Below are 24,298 nucleotides of genomic sequence, written 5' to 3' on the forward strand. Positions count from 1 at the left end.
TTAGAAATTAGATATTCTTTTTTTATTATTATATCCAAGATAACGATCCATAGGTAATATATCGATCTGGTGATCATGCGAGGCCTGTAACGTAACTGGATTATATTATTTATATACGAAAACAGTAAAAAACTTAGTTTAATTTATACTTAATACCCCCTCCTCTTTCAATTATTGAACAATTATTTAAAAAACTTCCAAGGGGCTTCGTCTTCTGATTGAGTGTGTTATTGCGGCATTCGATTTGAATGCAATGATTGCATTCGAAAAAAAGCTATTCTGAGCTGAGGATTAGTGTAACAATTAGTAATTTTATGTAGCAATATTATTATTATTATTTATATATAGAAATTAATATGTTTTATAAATAATATTTTTTTGAAATTAGATTCATAAATTATGCTTCTGTTCCATAGTTAGGTGTTTTTAATATTTTGATTAAATAAAGTAATTGTTTTTATTAATATACTCTTGGTAGAAATTTTGTTTACAGGATAAATTAATTTTATATAGGTAATAAAACAAGTGGGAATTAGGTAAATTTTAAATTGTATTCGTTTCTATGGTGATAAACAAAGCGTTAGAAAGAAAATAGGTTAGAAAAATAAATTTTGGATTTTTCCCGTGGCGTTAGAAAAATTATTGAGAAAAATGAAAAATGACCTCTATAAAGTACCATCTTGATACAATTTGTTAAAAGATCAGATACTATATGTTGAAATCTAGTAGAAATTGTATTACAGGTTTAAAAAAAAATAATAAACATTGTAAAACCACTTAGCATCCTCGCTCCGCTCATAATCTAAAAATAGATAGTAAACTTTAAAATTCATGTTTATTTTCCAAAACGTGGTTTTCGATTGATTTTAAATTTTGTTGAACAAAAAAGTTTAATACTTTTCGAGAAAATGAATGTTTACCTCTAATATAATCACCTTGTACATATAGTAATAGAACTCGACGTTTGGTATTGATGTTTAATATTGTTAATACTTATTAGTTATTACGTCGTTTGTCCTGTATTGAATTCTTGTTTGTAGTTTTTTTTTTAAAATAATATTTTGAATGATAAACTATAAATTGGCGTTCACTTTAAGTGTTCTAGAAAACAATTTATTATGGCTCACTGAAATAGTCTTTCAATTATTTGATATATTCATACGAGAGCTTTATAAATTCAATTTGAATCAGATATAATTGGTTCTATACATTTTTTTTGCCAGATATTTCTAACATTACAAAGTTTTTATAGTTAGATATTGTTAAAATTATATTTAAAAAAAAAAAAAGAAGTTAAATGAGACTATTTTATTGCATTGACGGTCTGACGGATAAAACTGTGAGATAACAAAAACTGTGTTTTTCTCTTGTGAAATCTCTGTGGTTGGAGTATCAGATTAGATAAAATATTACAATGCAGGATATATTTCATGTACACACACACACACACACACACACACACAATAAAACATTTTGCATCTAAATTATATTGTTATCTATAAGCAACAATTGTAATTAAACTAATTTTTATAAATCATATTTAAATCATCAACCGTGGAAATTACGAAACCATAACATTTTTGTGCCGCAATAATGGATAATTTGACCCTCAGCGTGTGGAACTGTACTCGTATTATATTATTATAAATCATTTGGGTGAAAGTTAATTCAAAAAAATCTATTAAGGTTTATACTTAATTTTAAAAAATAAGCCATTTGCTTGATATTTTTTTTTCGTGATTTTTCATTTTTATTTACAATCAATCTGTTCTTATATAATATACATTAGTAGGTAGTGTTAAAATACGTGGTAGTAACTACGAAACATTGTCAATCTCTGATATGGTGTAACAGTAACAGATAATAATTACCAAAATAGAGGTAATACGAGAGTAATACATTTATCACACATAACTAGATACTTGTTTTAGTGTCATTTTTTTTTATCATATTATGTATTCTATTTATTCTTATAATTTTTTTTTGTATTTTAGGGCTGTACTGAACACGTACTTACTACTTATACAATAAAAATTAGTTGGCGTGTACGTGGGCGTGTTGTAAAAACTGTTTGTCTGAATGAAAATAATATTAAAATTAGGTAGTTTTTGTAATTTGTCGGTAGTCGCATATCAGATCCCACCCACCAACAAACGCTGTTTACATAATAATTTCGTTTGAATCAAAATAACACCTACTGCACGATGTTTGTTTATTTTCGACTTAATTAAATATACTAAACCCATTAATTAACTGAACTGTATTTTAATTCATGACCAATAATTATTAGTGGGGAGACTTATTTTAAGACGAGAGTGTTAAAAATTTGCTCTAATTAAATAATAATTTAGCACCTATATAATATAATGTGTGTTCTTATTATATAATTAATCTTAAAACATCGATATAGGATTAACAAATAGGTACGTGTATCATCGTGTAAACGGATTCCCTACGATGATAATTATTACATTTAATAAAAAAAAACTTATCACATATGCATAATAATATTATGATGAAGGTACATATTATATACAATAATACAGAGTTGAGACTCATAGCTGAGTGAAAGTATATTATATGCCGATGTCGATAGAAAAACGAGAATCCGAAATTCTAATAAGACTCTGTATATAAGTTGAGTGCACCACATCCGCATTTAAACCCGTTTATTGAGCATAATATAATATTATTATGTACCTATCTAACGGACAAGGTGACTTGTAATTATTTTTCCTATTTATGCGTTTGGTAGAACGATTTAATAGGCATATTATGGTATACTGGAAGTCTTCCGGTGATTGATTTAGATTATTTATACATTTTTTTCACTATCTCTGCATTGAACCATTTTTAATAGAACTTCAGAATAATAATATGTTGTTCAATAAACTCTGGAATATCGCACCTTAATAGCTCGAATTACGTTTCGTTTTCAATACAATAAATTGACATCGGAGAAGATAGGCATTTTAAATTAATATTGTCAGGTAGGTATACAATTTTGAATTTATCAATGCTTATATTATTCAGTTTTTAGTAATCTAGAATTGTTAATTATATCAATTTAATTAAACAGTTAGGTATAAGTCAGATCCACGTCCGATCACCATTGAAGATTTATTTTTATTTTTATTACATGGATTTGTGTGCGAAATAAGTGTATTAATTATTATTTATTTCATTTAAATTTCATACATTTATTCTCTGACGCCGGATGACAGGTTAGGTACTTAAGATTTTATCTAGACTCTATAGAAGAGATCATTAATAATTAGATACAGTTCTTAAGACCAAGGTGAATACATATCATAAAATAACAAGTGCTTGTATTTAACACTAATAATTTTAAACATTGAATTTAAGTTAATTATTGGATACAAATAGGAACGGTTACAAATTGTATACAATGTTTTTAATGTTTTTATGCAACTGTTTTTTAGGTCATTCTATTTGTACATTAATAATTACATTGCCTATAGTTCTTAAGGTCAATGTTGAATACATTTCGTAAAATAACTAGTGATTGTACTTAATGTTAATCACTTTAAAAAATGAATTGATGTTAATTTGGATAATTATAGTTAAAATTGAAGAAGGATTTTATGTAACCGTATTTTGGGTCATCCTACGGGTACATTAATAATAGCATGAAATCAACTAACAAACATTGCAAATAGAATTTCACCCTTAAATCGAATTATTTATTCCGTCGTTTCACTGAAATTCGTCGATTCAAATACCTAATCAAATGACCATTTGCATTACAGTTAAACAACGAACTGAAGATAAATAACCCTTTTGCTATAACAGGTCACAGGTGTAATATATATCAGTGTGCCGCATATTACCTATATACATTCAGACGTCTTTTAAACGTAATATTGTTTTATCCCAGTGGATTATAAACTTTGTAATTAGAAAAACATCACAGAAGTCTTTATGTCGTGCATTATAGTGTGTACTAATATATAAGGTTTACACTTTTAAAATCTTCAATCATGAATACGAATGGTTTTTTATTAATTAGAGAAATAATATTGGTTTTTTTCCGCATCGGTTGACTCCTATGGTTTTCCTTTTTCAATAATTATAATTGTTACTTGGTCCCGTCAATTGCTGTAATTTACACTACGCACATAGTGATATAATAGGTATATATATTTGTCAGAATGTCAGCTAGGTAGGTAATTAAAATAACTGAAATCCTCAACACAGCAGTGCGACGTATAGTGCACGTTTGCATAACATTTGTTATTTTCTCAAATATAAAGCTGTGAACATTCGAGTGGAAATTTCGAATATAGAGTCGGTATATTGTGCTACGTAACACCCCTTGTTGTTTCGGCTAATTACAATTTATTATTTGTCGATACCATTTAGTACCAAATTATGTATTATACTCGCTGTATACCTACCCAGCAGAATTCGCCCGAGGGAAAAAAAATCGTATAAAAGTAAAATAACAGCGCTACATAGGTGTACCTATAGTTCGGTTTAAGTGTACCTCAGTTCACGTGTGAATCGGCGTCGTCGAACCTCGCCTTGTGACCAATTCAACCGAGATGAGCAATTCGCTTGTGGCGGATTGGATATAACACTCGATACATTTTCGAACGTGGTTCAATTTCCACTCTGAACTCACCTGATAACTCTAAGAACAACTCCTGAATCTTTCCTCGAAATTCGTAAAGTGGTTTTTGAGTCTATAAGATACAAACATAAGGACAAAACCTATTTTGTTGAACATTAATGGAATAACAAATGAACGATAAATTAAATATTATTTTATTTTATTTAAAAAAAAATCCCATATAGCAAAGCATGGGGCAGCAGGTCGACTACCTAGTCTATAGGTATTTTTTTTTATTTCTGTAACCAACGGCAACCCTTTATAATATATAAACAAAAGATTATTCGATTTTCATGAGCTGAAACGAAATAAGCTACCTACCCTATATAAGGATTGAAAAAAGAAGCTTAAAACACCCTCAGAGTCTCTGGGAATGTACATGGTTATCACTTTTATTTAAATCAGTCCAGTAGTTTCTGAAATTATATCCGTTGGTGAAAAATTAATTTCTCGTTAATTATAATATAATAACTAGGTGCATAGTTATGGAGTATTTTATATAACAATATCAAATTAACATCATTATTATATTGTTTTGCAACAAATATTAGTCACGTATCTCCATTGGGCTACATTAAAATATTATTATATTTCGTTTCTTTCATTGTGTTTTTCTATTGTTAACTAAGTTGTCACCTGTGCTTGTTATTTCGACGCTGTGGCTGCTTCCAACATGTTGGAGTGGTGTAGTATACACAGTGCTTGCTATTGGCCGGCCGTCGTTGCACTTGTCATTTCACTTGTTACCCTCCTTATGGTATCCTCGTTTTTAGTCCTGCCGTCGTAGTATGAACTTTTACACTTATCTTTTTAATGGATTTTTACCCCGACCCGTAACAAATTTAAAAAAAAAATCAACCCCATTTTAACGCTCGAAGCTTTACACCGTTGTAATAATATTGTCGTTGTCTGTAGCGGAAAATTTCAAATTTCACATGCTCGGAGAAAACTCATTTTTTTTATAAGCCATCCAACTTAATAAATAATTCATATAATTCAATAATTTATAAGAAGATTTTTTGATCATAATATTTATTGGTAATAGCGTAATGCAATACAATATTATTACATTTATATATAGGTACTGTGGTCTTTCTGGTAATAAGTACCAAAAATATTATACTGTGTGCGTTCATTTTAACAATATTATTTAACAATGAAGAAAAAATAGCTTTTTGTTTTTGTTTCACATTTATTATGATTATTGTAGGTACTCAAATTCAACTAAAAGTACACTTTATAACTAAATTAAAAAATAAACACCAAAAATAATTAGTAAAGCGATGTACTTTTAAACAATGTTTTAACTGGTAAATTATTGTATTATTCGGTTTAGTGATTTTTTTTCTTCAACATTGTATATTCATAAACTATCCATGGCTGACCAATATATTTCTGTTCTATAATCTATTTTAATTATAAAATATATGGTTTACTTATTGAATATCGATTTTAAATGGCTTTTGTCACCATATAATATTTTAGGTTATAATTAAAAATAACACACATTTGTAATGTTTGTTCAAGCATTTAGATTAATCCTATTTAGCTTTTCAAGGGATTTAATTCATCAATCATTTGCAAATGGAATAAACTGTTTAACTATAACATCGTCAACTGTACATTACTATATTCTATTACCATACATACATTAAAAACAATGGATTTTAAAATAAGTTTAATGAAAACTGTTTCAAATTTTCAATACTACTCTACGATATCACAATGCATATTATATTAGTAGCTATGTACAAACTACAAACTTACTGTACTACCACACAAATCAATTTCCGAATTAATTAAAAACATATTAAAATCATATTATATAGGGAAGTCATTACTATATATATTATATATCTGCATATCCAGTTTTTGTTCATGGGGGCATATTTCAATAGAAGTCAGCATAATTAATTATGAGTCGTATTAATTATTTATAGGGAGACATGATATTATTATAGGCATCTCAAGTAAAATGTTGATCTTACATTTTAATGACAGTTAATAATCGAATCGCCACTGGAAAAAATATTAATTTCTTTATTTCGCATTTAATATTAATAAGTCATAATAAAATAGTAAAGTTCACCATCTCGAGTGACTCCTATAATCAAGGACAAGCTTAGGATTACCAACTAGGTGAAAGTTGTAATTTATATATTAATTATTATAATTACCTACTTATGTCATAATAAACATTATCTATATTTCGTTTATCGGTCTGTAAACGTCTAACGTCTATCATTTTAGGGTAATAGTAGATATAGTTTGAGAACGCAAGTCATAGTCCTTAGTAGTAGATGAATAGAGTTATCAATAATTCTAGTCTATAAGTACTTTAAGTTACAAGTGTCGAGTAATACATAGGAGTATCTGAGTATAAGACTTCAATTGAAGTCCAAATAGTGTAAAGTGACATAGCCAACATCCGACTCCTTCTTGGAATATTGGAATACGCTTCTGATAAACTTATATCGACTAACATTTGTCAGCCATCAAAATACAAATACCCTGAAGTGTTGAAGTTCGTCATCGTAGTTACAGATAATATACAGTAAATATCTATATATACCTATGTGGCTATGTATAACGAATTATCTAAGACACTTGTGAGAATATTATGTTGACGTTACGTTTACTTATGTGAAACACGTTTTATAGGTACGACATAGGTACCTATATAATATTATATTTGTAAATTTTTCAGTTATTATGTTATAGTATTTCATACATTTTTAATAAAAAAAAAAAGTTACATAGGTATGTCTTACCCTATATGTCTGTACGAAAATTAAATGTTGTTAATTTTTCCCTTAGCAATTTGCATATTCGATAAACTCCTGGAAATGACAGAACTAAAATCCACTAGGTACTTTCAAGCATTATATTTTGTATCGTATTTTAAATTGAAAATGTATAAATAAAATCGTGTTCACCAATATTAATGTACAATGTACAAGGTAATATTAATTATTATAATTAAATCTAATACCTCGTCCGTAATTGGTTAATTTAAATTATTCATAATTATTAATTATACACTAATAATTGTATTTTGTTATGTTAAATGTGCATTTTGTGTTTTGTTATATAGGTTATTATTATGTTTTCCCGTGTATTGATTAATTTCGGTGTTTTAATGATACCATTATTTTATATTGCTGTACAATTATATAATTATAAATCGTCACACAGCCGCAAAATATTATGCAATAAGTGGAATAGAGCAGGCGAAAGTGTTTCATTTCTTTTTAATTAGGTATTGTAGATTATCAACTATACCTACATAGGTACTTACTATCAGTAGTGAACAGTAGCGAAAAGTGTATACCTAATACTTCTTACCAACAACTAGAGTTCAGTTATGTCCAAGAAATATTGTAATAATATGGTATACCAATAAGTAATAATTGGAAATTCGGTACATGTGTTTTTGAACTTTCCAAATAGATGTCCGATGTGCACCTTAATATTATGTTAATATCGAATAATATGACAAGACGTAGACAGTCGTAGACACCTATAATATAATATGATAGAATTGTTAGAATTGATGTTTCAAACAATATTGTATTTTATTAAATAAATATATATTATATATATACTCGTATAAGTATATAAATAGTATATAATGTCATCATCGATGGACGTGATTTCAACTTACATTATTATATTATATTGCAGTCTATATTTTTTCAATAACCAAAGAGTTTCTTTTTTACTCAATATTTTTTTATTACTGTCAAATGTAGACACGATTTTATTTAACATGCATGTGGGTATAAAGTTATATTTATAGGGAAATTTGAACGGGGTTTCAGGATACACCTACTCTGTTTTTTAAATTTAAAACCATATAAACTTAGATTTTTCGACTATTTTCGCCATATAGAAATAAAATGCAGTGGCTGGAGTATAATAGGTAGGATATTTCCATTTTTTACAGTCCGTACAAAAGGTACAGTAAGTAATTGGCTTAATCGATGCACATTACCTATATAGAATTAATAGCATGAAAATAGCTCAAGGGGATTCCATCGAACGGGGTGGCATCCCTACGGACATTTAATTTGTTTTTATATGCAATTTAGCGTTAACGCGACACCAAATGTATATATTATATTCTGCTTGTTTTGTTTGTATACAAACAGCTGTACGGTACTTTATAGTAAAACATTTATCGTAAATAAATACAGTTAATATTGGTATAGACTATAGGTAGGTTAGGTACCTATAAAATACTTGTGAGCGATATTTTTTTTTACTCCATGAAATAATTAATAATAATATTGTAATTCAATAAATTATTATAATGTTCTTTGTTGCATTTTCTCGTAAGTGTATATTATATTTAATTCGTTAAGAGTTGGTACCTATCTTATAATTCCGATCCAATTTTTTTTACCTGGTAATTGGTATTAATATTGAAGGTATCCTTTTAAAAATATAACCAACGCGTGCAACAGTTTTTTTCTTTTAGTTATTTCAAAAAAACGTAAAAATTCAACGACTTGTTCTTAAAATCTTAAATTGAACAATTATAATTAAATTCAGGGGCGGATTGGCGAATTTTTTCGGCCCGGGAAATATGGATCAAACCGGCCCTGCACCGCAAATATGCACCCCCCACCCCCCCTAAAAAAAAAGGTCATAATTTTACTCAAATTTCAAAATTTGTTTAGTTTCACCACTAAATTAGTAAATTATATAATAGGTACCTATAATTTATTAAATGCTATAACAGTTTTGGGTTAGTCTGCAGATAAGATTAACCTGTTCAGACTGTTCTAACTTGAACTTGAAGTTTAATCTTATTATATTTTATATTCTGAGCGGAGCGATGAATTTATTGAATTTACAAATGTGTTTTTTTTAAATTAAAATTTTTTATTTTTGTGTTTTTCATCACCTTTTAGGACAGTAAAAATACTTACATTTTCTTAAACTACAGTTTCACTTTTCTGATAGAAAAGTTAATCTAGTTGGTACTTTTGGGGGGCCAAAAATAAAATTTTCCAGTAGTTTTTAAAAGCGCAGTGAAAAACTAAAGAAAAATTAAGGAAAAACAGAAACTTTTACGCAGTCTGTTTTCGAGAAAATCGATTTTGATGCCACTCTACAAAAAATGACCGTAGGAACATGAAATTTTGACTGAATGTTTATACTATAGCATTTTCTATACACCATAACATTTTTCAAACATTTTGACTTATTTTGAGCTGTTTAAGGCACATTTTCAGTGTCCATTTTTTTTTTTTTATAAAAATCAAAAAAAAATTATTTGTTGGTTAAAAAAGCTTGAAAATTTAATAGAAGACTCCTAGTATAATGTTTCAAAGGCAGATGAAAAAAATTAAAAATCCATAGACACAATTTTTTTTATAAGCATTTTAAGTTCAAATATTGACAAAATACGTACCTAAATATGACAAAAGTTTGAAAATTATTTTGAGTTAGAAATTCATAAAACATTTTTTTTAAATCTAAGATTTGTAAATGTAATACAAGATTCCTCATAAATTTGTCTACCTTAAGCAAAAAAAAAATGTCTAGAAGAAAGTCAAATTAAATTTTTATGAGCGTTTGAAATTCATATTTTTACATTTGATATTCACTCAATTTCTCATGTAACGGTTTTCTTATTTTGTTGTAATTAAAAAACAAATGACTGTAGATACTTTAAAATTTCACTGAATGTTTATATTAGAATTTTTTATACACGGTAAAATTTTGAAAATAATTTGACTCTTTTTGATCTGTTTACGGAACATTTAAAATTTTAATTTTTTTAGTTTTTTTTTCTATAAATAAAAATAAAATGTTATTGGTTAGGCCAAAAAGCGTGAAAATTTAATACAAGGCTCCTGATATATTGTTACAATACTACAATAGCAATTGAAAAATAATAAAAATACATAGGCGCACATGCATTTAAAGTTCAAATTATGACAAAATTTATAAAATGTTCGACTTTTATAGCTTAGGATTGAAAATCTAAAACAATGTTCCCACGTAAATATTTTCCCAACAGTTATTTATTTTTTTCCTCGTATACCTTTTCAGCCACCCTTCTTTCGTTTTTACCAGCTTCACACATCATTTAATTATTTAAATTGCACAGTTCAATTTAATTTTTACACTTAACACACGTTTGTAAGTATTGTAACTGACTCGTTTGTGTAAAAAAGTTCAAAATCAAAATACACATAAATAATGATAAAATAAAGTTATCAATATTATCACGCAACTAACTGAATTCTACCATACAATATAAAAAATAAATAATAAAATACCAATACCACAGATTTCTAAATAATACATTAGCATGAATTGGAGGGAAAATAGTGTAAATACCGAAATTCCTTCTATGAATTGCAATACCTAGTTTAAGATATTAAACATAATACCTTCGTAGGTATTTGATTTTCTTAATATATATTATGCTTAAATTATAAAAATATAATTTGTTTTTGTAAATATATTATAATAATTATACCGGCCCTGCCGGCCCTCACAAGAACCGGCCCATCGGGAAGTTTCCCGATTTCCCGATAGGCCAATCCGCCCCTGATTAAATTGTATTCGATTACTGTACAACCGACCTGGATAATATTTGCACAGTATTGTAGCAACATCTCACTGTAAATTATCACTGTTACAGCAGAATACTACATTGGCGATGTGAGTTTATAATTTATATTATTTTGTATGGCAGTGGATCTCAACCTTTTTTGGTTCACGGCACATTATTATATATCACAAGTTTTCGCGGCACATTCACGCACTTGACAACAACAACTTTGGCAACCATGTCAGAATCACGAGGGCATAAGTTATCACTCATCACTATGCGCCTGCACATGCATCGTCCTGTATATGTACAATGAATTGACATTTAATTGTCGCAGTTTTATAAAATGGTATTTTAAACAGAATAATCACAAATATCAGACATTTCTCGAGGCACACATAGTCGATCTCGCGGCACAATATTGTGCCGCGACACACTGGTTGAGAATCACTGTTGTATGGTATACTATTCTATAAAGTATATAAGAATCGTAAAGTACGCGAGGATCGAATGTGAAATGATGATTGTTTTCAATCGAATATATAGATAGGCATGCCACAAATACCACGGCAATATTGTTTTATAACGAGTTTTGCGGCGTTCGGGTGATTTTCATTACACTCTCCGGATGCAAACCAAACAAATACAAACAAGTTTTATTTTTACTAGCTCGACCTCTTAAAGTTCATGAGCTATCTTCATTAGAGAAGTTTACGCGCAGAAGTAGCGTTTCGTTAATCTCACCATACCGCGAGCGTGGTAGATAAAGACGTGCAAAAACCAGAGATTATAATTAAAATTCTTCTATCCGCCTACGCGTGTGGTTTTTACTCGATGGGACCGCTGATTACTACTCAAACTATAAGTCTTATGATAGCTGGTAGCAATGAGATTTCAGTAGGTAATTGTACGAGTGTCGAACAAAATATGTATACATTATATTATATAGATACCTACATGTGCCTTGCATTTTATCGCGTGTGAGATTTACAAAACGATTAGTATTAGGTACCTACGAGTATAATTTACATTGTTTCTTTTATAATATAAACTGAATTTTCTTTATTGTACAGTGTACACGGCAACGATAGACGCGAATTCCTTTTTTCACCTTTGATTCATTTACACAACCCATACGAATTACGAATTTGTTATGATAAGTGATATTTACAGAATAATAATATGGTTTAACAGTGAAAATAAAACTAATTTGGAAATGACACTCACTGAATAAACTCCCATAGGGTCTCAGATAAAAACCCATTATGGAATGTGATTGTGTGACAGTCGAGACATCAGTTTATTTTCATTTACTCTTATTTTTACTTTTTTTTTTTTTTGGGGGGGGGGGGGGGAGGCGGGTAATTTTAAAGACCTATAACAACGAGTGTAAGATGTTTGAGAGCTGTTTTGGCAGTATTGCTTTCATTTGTAGATCTGCATGAATGGTTTGAATATTGTCACATAAAACGATGCATTTGTGATAAGTAAATGCGAATTCTATAAATTAAAAATAAATAAAGAGACTCATAAATCAATATTCCTCACGTTTAATTTTCGGATAGGTGCTTAAAAATCAATTCCAAAGATTTAGTTAACAGGGTATTATTATTTATTCGTAGTTATAGTTCTCTCCACAAGTGTCTCCCACTTTCTATCACTCTCTCTGTATTGAGATGTAAAATAAGCAGTTGTGTAAACCGTAAACGTTTTTTAAGTATTAATATATCTATATTTTTTTACTATTGGCATTGATCAAATTATAGGTTTTATCACGTTCGTAATAAAAGTTAGTTAATTTAAGGCAACAAAATAATCGAGTTCCAAGAACTATATATATCAAAGAATAAAAACCTTTAAATAGTTAGTTGTTCGAGTATATTATCTCATGGGTAATTTAACTTTCATGAAACATTTAAAAAGAATAATATATCTATATAGAATATATCTATGTATCTAGGTATTATATATTTATCTTATAGAATAACATTTAATTGTTTTGAAAAACATGAATTATATTATATTGTATTTTGTAAATAATTTTTGATTTAACTGCTAACATTTTAAATTATAAATGTCACGAATACATAAGAGTGATAAAATTGTGTAATGATAATTAATAAATACATTTTTACTCATCTCATCTTATATTATATCTATGAAAATTATAATACTTATATTATTATTATTATAATTATTATTTTTTTTTTATTAAAAATCGTTTTACAGATTACTGAGCCTCACTGAGATGTGGAGGCCCAATAAGTAATTATACTTAAACAATAGGTAGTTATAATAGTTGTTTATTTGTATGCATATTATATTATGTTGTAAGGATAAAAAATTACAAATTACAAAATTAAAAACCTTAACTTTATTTATTCACATTTTAATGTCAAAATAAGTTTTTTCATAGTTAGGTAGGTAGATATTATATTTTTGGTAATATTAGTAGGTACTATGAGAGTCATGAGTCACAGCATTCTTAATTTTGAAATAACTGAATACGAATAGTACTTCAAACAGGTCAATTTTTAATTTCCCAAAAGATTTTGACAGGACAGCAAATAAAAAGTAAACTTAACGATTAAGCTTCATGGACCATATGGTTATAAATATATTGTATTCTTTTAATTCAGAAATTGTTATTTTGAAAACATTATGTAAGTACATTTATTCGTTATAGAATTTTGAGCATTTCAAAAATGTGACATTTATCTTCTCGAATCTCGATCATTGATTGCTTTTGTCTATGTCAATTTCTATAAATTGTTATCGACAGAGTATCAATTTTATTTAAAAAAAAAATTTCAAGACGTATGAAAAAAAATTGGCAAACGTTAAAACATTCCAAAACAGTAAATATTTATATATTATGGTAATTATCGTGAGTAAAAATAAAAATGTTACTTAATATTATGTTATTACTTCGAGAGGCCGTGTACGCAAGTCCTTATCGTTTAACGCACTGTACATGTACACCGTACAGACTGCAGCAGTCTGTACGGCATTGATGGTTAAACTTTTACTATTTCACACCACATTATACATATGATATTATGTACCATTAGTAAACAATAATATATGCAATATTCGAAGTGACTACTATAATAGTACTATCTATTCCTTATAATATTGCATATGTAGTAACATTAGTAGTTATCGTGTGTTGTTCGTAGTTTACCATTTTACAGTTAGGTAAAATAGGTAGGTACATCGTAGGTATTCGATTAGAAATTAATTCAAAATAAAATGCGTTATAATTATTGGTTTTATATTATATTATTTATGTTTAGATTTTATTATTATAAATATTAATAGGTAAGTACCTGTTTCTTGATGATAATATTATATAAGTGAAGAAGTCGTGACGCTCGTTGTGCTTATAATAATAATAGTATTGTGCTGCTATTATTATTTTTGTTTTCATAATATAATCAAAAAAATAAAAACAATTTTAAATCATAAGTTATATCACATAACTTTAATAACAGTTATAATAATAAGCCACCCATAAGGTAGGTAATAGCCAAACTAGTTTTCAACTTTAGGCAATCGTCGAACCATTCCGTAAGAGTCAGTCTTCAATTGTTGACCTCGGTACTGTTATTAACTACCCGCCTATGTATAATAATATATAACATAATAATATCATAATATTATTATTACTATCATTAATAATATTACCATCAATTGATTTTGTAATGTAATTTACTGTTATCACATCGTAATATGTAATTCGTATAAGTAGTTTGAAATATGTATGAAATAATTATTTTATTACGTCCGTCGTTTATGATGCAAATAGGTTTTAAATAATGATATAGCTATTCCGTTTATTGAGATTTGAATTAGTAATTTGATTAACTCGAAAATAACAGTCTAATTTATACATGTACTTTTAATTTATCGGTGTAATACTAAATTAGCAACATTTCGTACACGTTAATTTAATAATGATATTATAATGGTGATTTTATACTAGTATTTATTGTACCTATATACATCATATTATTATATTATTATGTTTACGGCAATTAATGTAGTTTAGGTAGTAACCTATTTTATTCGTTCAAATTTTCCATCATTCAAATAAATATGTTTTTACATAATGTATAATGTATATGGGAAATAATAAACTGTATAAAGTATTTAGTCTATAGTTATTAAGTCAACGTGGGGCTAAAATCTGCGCTGTTGAAGCTTTTATCAAAATAATAATAAAAATAAATAAACTGTTTAATACATACGATGATAATGACGTATTATAGTTGTTATCATATTAATATTATTACATTTTCATCCGTTTGATTGTATAGGTCGAGTCCAAGATGGAGAAAAGCGTAATATCTCAGTTTTTCAATGGCCGATCCGTATTCGTCACCGGAAGTACGGGTCTCATGGGAAAAGTGCTCGTCTGGAAACTGTTGTACAGCTGTCCGGGAATAAAAAACATTTTCGTGTTGATAAGATCGAAAAGAGGCAAGTCTGCTCTTCTGCGATACCAGGAAATCATCAATGCGCCGGTGAGAATGTCGTCCTCTATAATATTATAGTTGTAGGAGTATAATAATAATATTATGTATAATATTCAACGATTATTATTCAATATTTCGGCGATAGCTGTTTGATTCCATTAGGAAAACGAACAAATCGCTGTTATCCAAGCTGCAAGTGGTGTGCGGCGATGTAGGTTTGGATGGACTGGGCATCACACAGGAAATGAAGGAAAGGCTCATATCGGAAGTGTCGATTGTTTTTCACGGAGCGGCCACGTTGAACTTGGACGCGTCACTGACCGAGGCCATAAACTTGAACACGAGCGGAACGCTACGCATGCTCGAATTATGCTCAGAAATGAAAAATTTAGAGGTAGGTAATAATATATAAGATTATAATATTATCTATAAATAATATTATATGAATTTATCGATCATGGCTTAAAGATGTATACATCTTTGTTTTTGATATGATGGGATAGACCTATAAATTGCCTATAATATTATGTACAGTAAATTATGACCGACCTTGTAAAATGTACCGTTACCCACAGTTGAAAAAATTTTAATTAAATAAAGTTGCGTGCAAAAAATAAAAATATTAATAATGCGTAATCTCAGAATGATGCTTTTGACACAGAATACTCATTATCCATACAATCCATCTACTAGGATTAAAAAAAAAATGGTCTGATCGATGTAAGCCATTCACATGTCAGCGTTTTCGTACAAAGCTTTGAAGTATGAAATTGGTTTGTCTTAGAAACTAACATTAAAAATAAAAATAAAATACTATAATATACTGTTTTTCTCAAAAAATATTATGTTATTGACATTTAATTTTATATAGAATTATAGAAATTGTTTTCTTATTTTTAAATAAAGTATATGGAAATTGAATGGGATAGTGAGTGGATAAATCCGTACACTATATAAAAGTTTTAAAATGTGAAATGTATTTTGTGCCGTGTTATCGGCTGGCGGAGCCCTTTACATAAAATTGAATAATAATAACCACATTGGTACCTTTTAATTGATATAAATATTTACATTTATATTTACACTCATACACACACACATGAACTCTGCACGTTAATTTTATTCGCTTTGCATACGTATTAAAAATAAAGCTTTCAAATATGTAACCGCTCTGCCAGCTGTACTATAGGTGTAGGTGTTGCATGTCCCTCGTGACTGAGTAGGTCACTGTAATAAGGACGTGTTAAATTTAAATTCAATGATAAATCATCATTGTATACAATAAAAAACAATTATAATGCGAAAAGTGTTTACTTTTTTGGTAATCAAGGATACCAAAAATTATTTTAATAATAATATTAAAATTTTAACAAATGTTTGATTTTTTTTATAATAATTCTTGATTACATATTTTAAAAAGTACTGAGGTTTTTCAATTTGGACCTATGAAAAGTACCAACTATAGATTCAATTTGCTACCAGAATCTCCCTCAAAGTTAATGATAGAAACATTTTTTTCTTAAAAAAACACACATCATTCATCAATCAATATGAATAGAATTCACACACATCATAATCTATGACTCTGTAATACAATTTTATATAAAACCATCGACGTCAAATTTAATTGTCTGTTCATGTTCAGTCAATCGGGATCGGCTATTACACCTCTGTCAGGCTCTGTGAGAGATGATAATTACTAATTAGGTACCAACTACGACCTATCTAATTTACGAATACAATATTTTAAACTATAAATATTAATAATAAATAATTCAATTATCTCATATTAGTTATAAATTATAATTTGGAAAAACATGAAAAATATTACTATTGTGTATCAGGAATCAGGATTCAGGATGTATACTACTGTATACAGTGTACCTATATAATTTAAACTAAAAAATAATACAAATTAAAATATAAATGTGTCAGCTCAACTGTAACAAACTTACAAATTACAAGTGAAACTCGCAGGGGCGCCCGCAGAAAATCAGCTCAGTGGGTGCAAACTAAAAACTAAAAAAATTGAAAACTGACAATGTCCGTAAACAGCTCAAAATGAGTCAAAATATTTTAAAAATTGTATGGTGTATAGAAAATGAAAAAATAAACATTCAGTAAAATTTTCATGTATCTATAATTATTTCGTTTTTGAATAACAACAAAATAGCAAAATCGCTATATGAGAAATTGAGTGAATATCTAATATAGTAAAAATATGAACTTCAAACGCTCATAAAAATGTAATTTGATTTGCTTTTGGACATTATTTTTTTGATAAAGGTAGACAAACTAATGAATAATCTCAGATTTAAAAAGATAAGTTTTTATGAATTCTCAACTCAAAATAATTTTCTAATTTTCGTGATTTTTCCGTATTTTGTCAAGATTTGAACTTTAAATGCGTATAAAAAATAAAAAGTGACTAAAGATTTTTAATATTTTTCAAATGTCAATGTAAAAATATAGTAGGAGCCTTGTATTAAATTTCCAAGCATTTTTACCCAACAGATGAAGTTTTATTACCATTCATAGAAAAAATACTAATAAAATTGGAAACTGAAAATGTTCTTAAACAGTTCCAAACAAATCAAAATATTTTGAAAATTTAAATGTGTATAGAAAATGTGAATACAAAACAACCAGTCGAAATTGCATGTACATACGTTCATTGGTTTTAGAGTCACTCCAAAAACCAAAATCGATTTTGTCGAAAACCGATATTGCGTAAAAATTCTCATTTTACCTTAATTTTTATGTTGTTTTTTCCAGCGCTTTTAAAACTATTGAGAATTTTAAAATTTTTCTCCCAAATGCTATAACTAGATTCACATCCCCATCGAAAATATTCGTGGGGTAAAAATTTCCGAAACCAAGAATGTCTACTGCGAAATTTTTCAAAGTTAAAAATCTCTGTGGTAAAATACTAATACATGTATGAGAGTATCGAAACGAAATCAAAATTCAAAGAGGAACAAAAGTTATAGTTTATTCATGTTTATTAATTAGGTAGTTGAATTAGAATTAAAAAGAGAAATTTGCCATCATCCAAAAATGTATGTTAATTTGCAAGAAAAATTTAAAAAAATATGCGTGGAGTATATAAATTAAGAAAGAATTGTGGAAAAAAATGTATATGACCTTCATGGCTTCATGTGTCAAATCATTTATTTTTTGAAAATCAGAAAATTTATTTTAAATGTGATAATAAATTACCTAGAGGGTAGAGCCAGTTTTAACACGGAACTGGGCATAGAAATACGTAGATGACATAAATACCCACTACTCACCTACTTATACATTTTTTGATTTCGGTAAATGTATTTTATTTTAATAGAAATCATTCACAGCCACAGTTTCGAGATTCATAGTATTATACATTTATACCATAGCCTATATTATAAATAATCCTAAATATTTGCTTAGAGTAGGACTTGGCAATCACATCTAACCGATACTAGCGAGTGGTATATAAAAGTTATAATAATATACGGATTTCGGACGATTACGACCACGGTTCCGTGCGTTTTCGACCACAAATAGTTCAATATAGTTCCAGTTTGGGTGTCGAAAACGTTCAAAAAGTTGTTGATCGCCGACTGTTAATAAATACGTATATAGCACCCGATGAAAATGTGGCAATAATCACGTTTTCTCGTTAATACTGCGGCGATTCAACGGTGGCATTATAAAGTTTTTCAAGCGCGTACCTGCGCGTATCTGACCTATAGGATAACAACCGTGGTATATTAATGCAACAGTGTGAATGTTTCAGGCTTTCGTACATTTCTCCACGGCGTTTTGTCATGTAGACCTGGACACGTTGGACGAGGAAGTGCACAAATCGACTTTCGACGCATACAACATAATGAGGTTACCGTCTTGGCTCAACGAAAACTCTATCAAGATGGTCACGCCTCAGTAAGGAAAACAATATTGCATTCCCATTATAATAATTAGGCATATAGCGCTGCGTATAGTCCGATTGATTATACCATTGCGCGAAATGAAATGGTGCAATCGGCGCTCGGCCAGCCCAGCTATATGAATATTATGATAATATTATATTATATTTTTATAAAATTTCTATTAGCGTTTTCCATATAATTGTATAATTGCACTGATGCAGTTATTTTATGTATCATAATATGCAGTGTCGGATCCGGAGGGGGTCAAAGGGGACAGTTGCCCCCTGCCCCCCAACTGCCGTATTTTCCCTTTGTTTTACACTGTGCTTAGCCAATTTTTGTACTATTGCCCCCTCCAAAATTAAGTCCTGGATCCGCCCCTGATAGTATAGAAAATCACTAGCCAGTTTCTTGCACTTGCAGGGGAAATGGGGCAGTGATAATTGCACGAGCTTATCGTGATGGTGCTTCTTATGAGTTATAGCTGAACAAGTTTCGATGATATGTTAAGATTACCATCTGCACAACAAAATCAGCTGAAAAATATTAATAATAATTAATATGAAACACCTCTTTAGTACGTGCTGCTTGGTGGTGCTAAATTTGTAAAAAAAAATAATAATAAGATTTTGCAACCGATTTTGCACCCGATTTTTTGGTACTGGACATTTTAACTTATTATTAATCATTGTTCAGTTATAATCAAAAAACGTAAATGATGAGTTAAAAAATTATTAACCGACCAAACGTCATTACAGGACGTATATACCGAATACGGTATATATCATACCATCCTTTTCCACTGTATGTAAATATAATACGTGATAGTAAAATATCAAATATGTGATATTTTTGAAAAAGCTCTTTACGTAGATCAACTCTTACTAGCGTATTATGGTGTCACTCAAACGGTTAGCGTATACACACATGTGTATTTTTGTTGGTTACCTAACTTAAAACGTCTTATGAAATTTTCTCGGCAATAATGCGATTTACCGATTGCGCATTCATCTATTATTATCAACCACTGTGGTTATTGTGCATAATAGTTATCTTGTATACTTACGTGAAAACGTTTAACGTGTGATTGCAGCTTGATAAGTCCACATCCGAACACTTACACGTTTTCTAAACGCCTGGCCGAAGACGTTGTTGGAGACTTTTATCCCCAGCTTCCGGTCGTCATCGCAAGACCTTCAATAGGTGAGGCAGTCGTTCAAGTGGGGTGTATTATGGTAGTGGGGGGAGGGGTGTCGAGTAATAGCAAAACTTAACAGTTGTTTTTCCGCAGTGACGCCAGCGCTCAAGGAACCTCTGCCCGGTTGGGTGGACAATCTCAACGGACCCACAGGAATATTGGCCGCGGGAGGCAAAGGCGTACTCCGGTCCATACTTTGCAATTCGGAATACACCGCCGAAGCCGTGCCGGTGGACTTTGCAATAAACGCCGTAATCGTGATCGCGTGGAAAACGGCAATTTCCAAACAAAAGCAAGTATCTTATATGCGGTACAATAATAATAATAATAATAACAAGACAATACGAGTATATAGAAACCATTGGCGTACAAACGTGGTTGACGGGCGTGGGCAGAGTTTACCATGAAATAGTAAACAATTCTTTTCGGAAAAGCCATGGATGACATGGGTACAATATTTATTATGATATTGTTCGCACTTCACAAACAAAAAAAATCGAACCACTACACAACACGAAACAAATTTTTAATATCTGCTTAATATGAACAAATCATCATCAGATAGGTATTAATGAAAATTATGTAAAGTAGACAGTCCCTAGTATGCATAAAACTAAGTTATATCTAATAAACTTTTACTTCTTTAAAATATTGAAACACGGCATATTTTCTTAAAACACAGGTTTTAAACGTAAACATTTCTAGCCTTAAAAATGTTGCTTTCCACATAGGTAATATATAACTCTTAAACACTGATTTTGACCTTATAATAACCTAATACTGTTTTTATTGTTACAATATAATATATTATTCTTTTAATAATGTATTTTACTAGTATTTCTTAACGCGTCTAATTTATAACAACAAATATAAAATTGTAGGTAAATACGATAAAAATAGTCAATATAAATAATAGGATAGTTAAAAAAAATCATTACATAAAAGTTATTTACATAATACTTGTGTATATATACCACTAATAAAAGCGATGGTTGCTGATGCTATTAAGATTCGAACCAATCGATAATATTATGCATACCTAATATATTTACAATTTCAGAATAACCAAACGAATGTTATCGAGCGATATCATTTTTTTTTCGATTGCACGTGTTTGTGCATGTCACATCGACACCAATGTCCATATTATTAGTATTTTTAAGTAATATTAGAAATTTTGTGTTGTACAGGACCAATGTTGTTCCTGTGTATAATTTGACTCAGCACAACCTGAACCCAATTACTTGGGATACTGTTATGTCCAAAGGCAGAGAAGAGACGATGAAAAACCCGTTTGAACTCATGTTGTGGTATCCCACCGGGTCGCTGACGTCCAACCGATTCATTCACACTTACAAAGTGATATGTTACCACTGGATACCGGCCTACCTTATCGACGGAATTTTGTTTTTACTCGGCCAAAAGCGTTTGTGAGTAATGTTATTATTTAATCATATAATAATATTATAATTAATGTTCACCAAAACCGACAGTTTTTATTTTGACGTGTTAATATATTATAATATTATAATTACAACGATATACCGATGAGCCTTCCGGACAAAATATATGACACCACTTTTTATACTTTTGTTTACAGTATGATCAGAGTTCAGCAAAAGATATCGGACGGCCTTCGCGTCCTCCAGTATTTCACGTTGCGCAATTGGGACTTCACAAACGACCGGCTGTTGGCGCTCCGGGATAGCCTGTCCGAAGTGGACCGGAAAACGTTCAGCATAGATTTCGAGAAAATGGACATGGACATTTATTTCAGGAATTGTATTCTAGGCGCCCGTCAGTACTGCCTGAAGGAAGACCCTGCGTCCATACCCAAGGCCAGGAAAACCCTTAAAGTGTAAGCGCACTTTTCGACGTAAATTTATAGAAACAATAATAGTTACACCTGTTCAGGTAGTTTGCGCACAATATTTCAATTAACACAATAACACTTGACCAAGTTAACCAAAAATGAAATCAACTGTTGACTTTTAAATTTTATGATTGATGCGTAAATTAACCGAGTTAAAGTACTTCCCCACCTTTGTGTGTAACCATCATATACAGACTAATAAAACTATAGGTATAAGTGTTCACTTAGTGAATGTCGTTTGGGATGGAAAACTGGACATTCCGCATTGGGGGTGCGCTGGTTTACTTGAGGGGGTCTGTCTGTAAATGGGTTTTCATCGTTTGTATAATTTCGTGCTCAAACGGGTCGTCGTCACAATAAATGTGTAATTTGTTCATGTGTGCCCAAATTAATTACCACCCTTCAACGCACCCTAAATCAAAACTCTCGGCCAGTAATAGTTTGGTGTTGTTAATTTTTTTTTTGCAGACTTTACGTGTTGGACTTGGTGGTGATATACCTGAAGTACGCTCTCGTCGCCTGGTTGCTGTACAAGGTGTACAAAACATTTTCTGCGGTCGTGTAAGTCTCGACGACGTTTTCTCGCGTGGTACATTATTATTATTATTATTAGCTACCTTATTACCTGTATTGTTATAATTATTTGATATATCATTACCCGTATTATAATCGTCTTCCTGCAGATATCCGCGTAAGGGTTGTTATTTTCTTATTTATTGTTGGTCTAACGGAACTATCAGCTATATAATAATATTATCATTCGCTGCACCGATGCACCATCATTATATATGTTGGTACTGTCTACCCCAACCATAGGGTAAACAATTTAAGTAAGAACTGCAACTAGAACTGCAGCTAGAGCTGCAATGTCGCACGTGTATGTTGACGTTTTCAAAACGACAGCCCTCTTGACGTTTGTGCTGCACTGCCTGCACTGCTGCGTGATGCGACGTGTACGTGCCGTAGGGGTGAGTTTATATTATTATCATGTCGTTCAGTTGTAGTAATTGACACTTACCAGTCATCTGTGGGTCACTTACAATAATATAGTACAATCGACATCGTCGTTCGAACATAATTTTAATAAAATTTCTACCCACAGCGTGTGCCCGATATAATATTAAATATAATTTTTTTAACAACTGCTTTACCGACGCCATAGGATATTATGAATGAATACGAGTATAATCCAGGCACTCATCATATTAGTCCAGAAACATATACAGTAACGCGTAGTCTTAGGACATAAATTCGAGTAATAAAATGTAGAGCTATCTTAAGCATTATTGGCGTATACAAAATTCTTCACGGACAATATCACAGCTCAAAACGGTTCGCGAATTAGTTAATTCATCGCTAAGGGGATAACGTCCTGCAAAAATATCTCCAATGCACACTCGTTTTGTAAATAAAACTTTAATTTTAATTTTCAATCAAAAGTAGTTAAATAGTGGTTATTGTAATATAGGTAGTACCTATGCATATTATTATGTCATCGTGCAATCATATTTTCGGCAATAATCACAAGTCATGGAAGGAGTAACGGATGGTATATAATGGAGTGTTGAACTATATAATAATATAATATAATACCTACTCTTTTTTACAGGAGATTTTTTTTTTACCTACTTGAA

At 29.9% G+C, this 24,298-nt stretch overlaps 1 protein-coding gene across 1 annotated transcript in view; it reads left to right on the forward strand.

Moving 5' to 3' along the window:
- Positions 1-23,348, forward strand: part of LOC100168085 (putative fatty acyl-CoA reductase CG5065) — a 27,508-nt gene extending 4,160 nt beyond the window's left edge. Inside the window, exons 2-9 of the mRNA XM_008185039.3 lie at positions 15,524-15,730; positions 15,828-16,076; positions 19,461-19,606; positions 20,687-20,796; positions 20,885-21,083; positions 21,982-22,221; positions 22,392-22,649; positions 23,133-23,348. Of these exons, the coding sequence (XP_008183261.1) occupies positions 15,524-15,730; positions 15,828-16,076; positions 19,461-19,606; positions 20,687-20,796; positions 20,885-21,083; positions 21,982-22,221; positions 22,392-22,649; positions 23,133-23,229 (1,506 nt within the window). The 3' untranslated portion in view covers positions 23,230-23,348. The remainder of the gene's footprint in view (positions 1-15,523; positions 15,731-15,827; positions 16,077-19,460; positions 19,607-20,686; positions 20,797-20,884; positions 21,084-21,981; positions 22,222-22,391; positions 22,650-23,132) is intronic.
- The last annotated feature ends 950 nt before the right edge of the window (positions 23,349-24,298 follow it).

The sequence above is a fragment of the Acyrthosiphon pisum genome, chromosome A2 (assembly GCF_005508785.2).
Source record: "Acyrthosiphon pisum isolate AL4f chromosome A2, pea_aphid_22Mar2018_4r6ur, whole genome shotgun sequence".
NCBI classification, from domain to species: Eukaryota; Metazoa; Arthropoda; class Insecta; order Hemiptera; family Aphididae; genus Acyrthosiphon; species Acyrthosiphon pisum.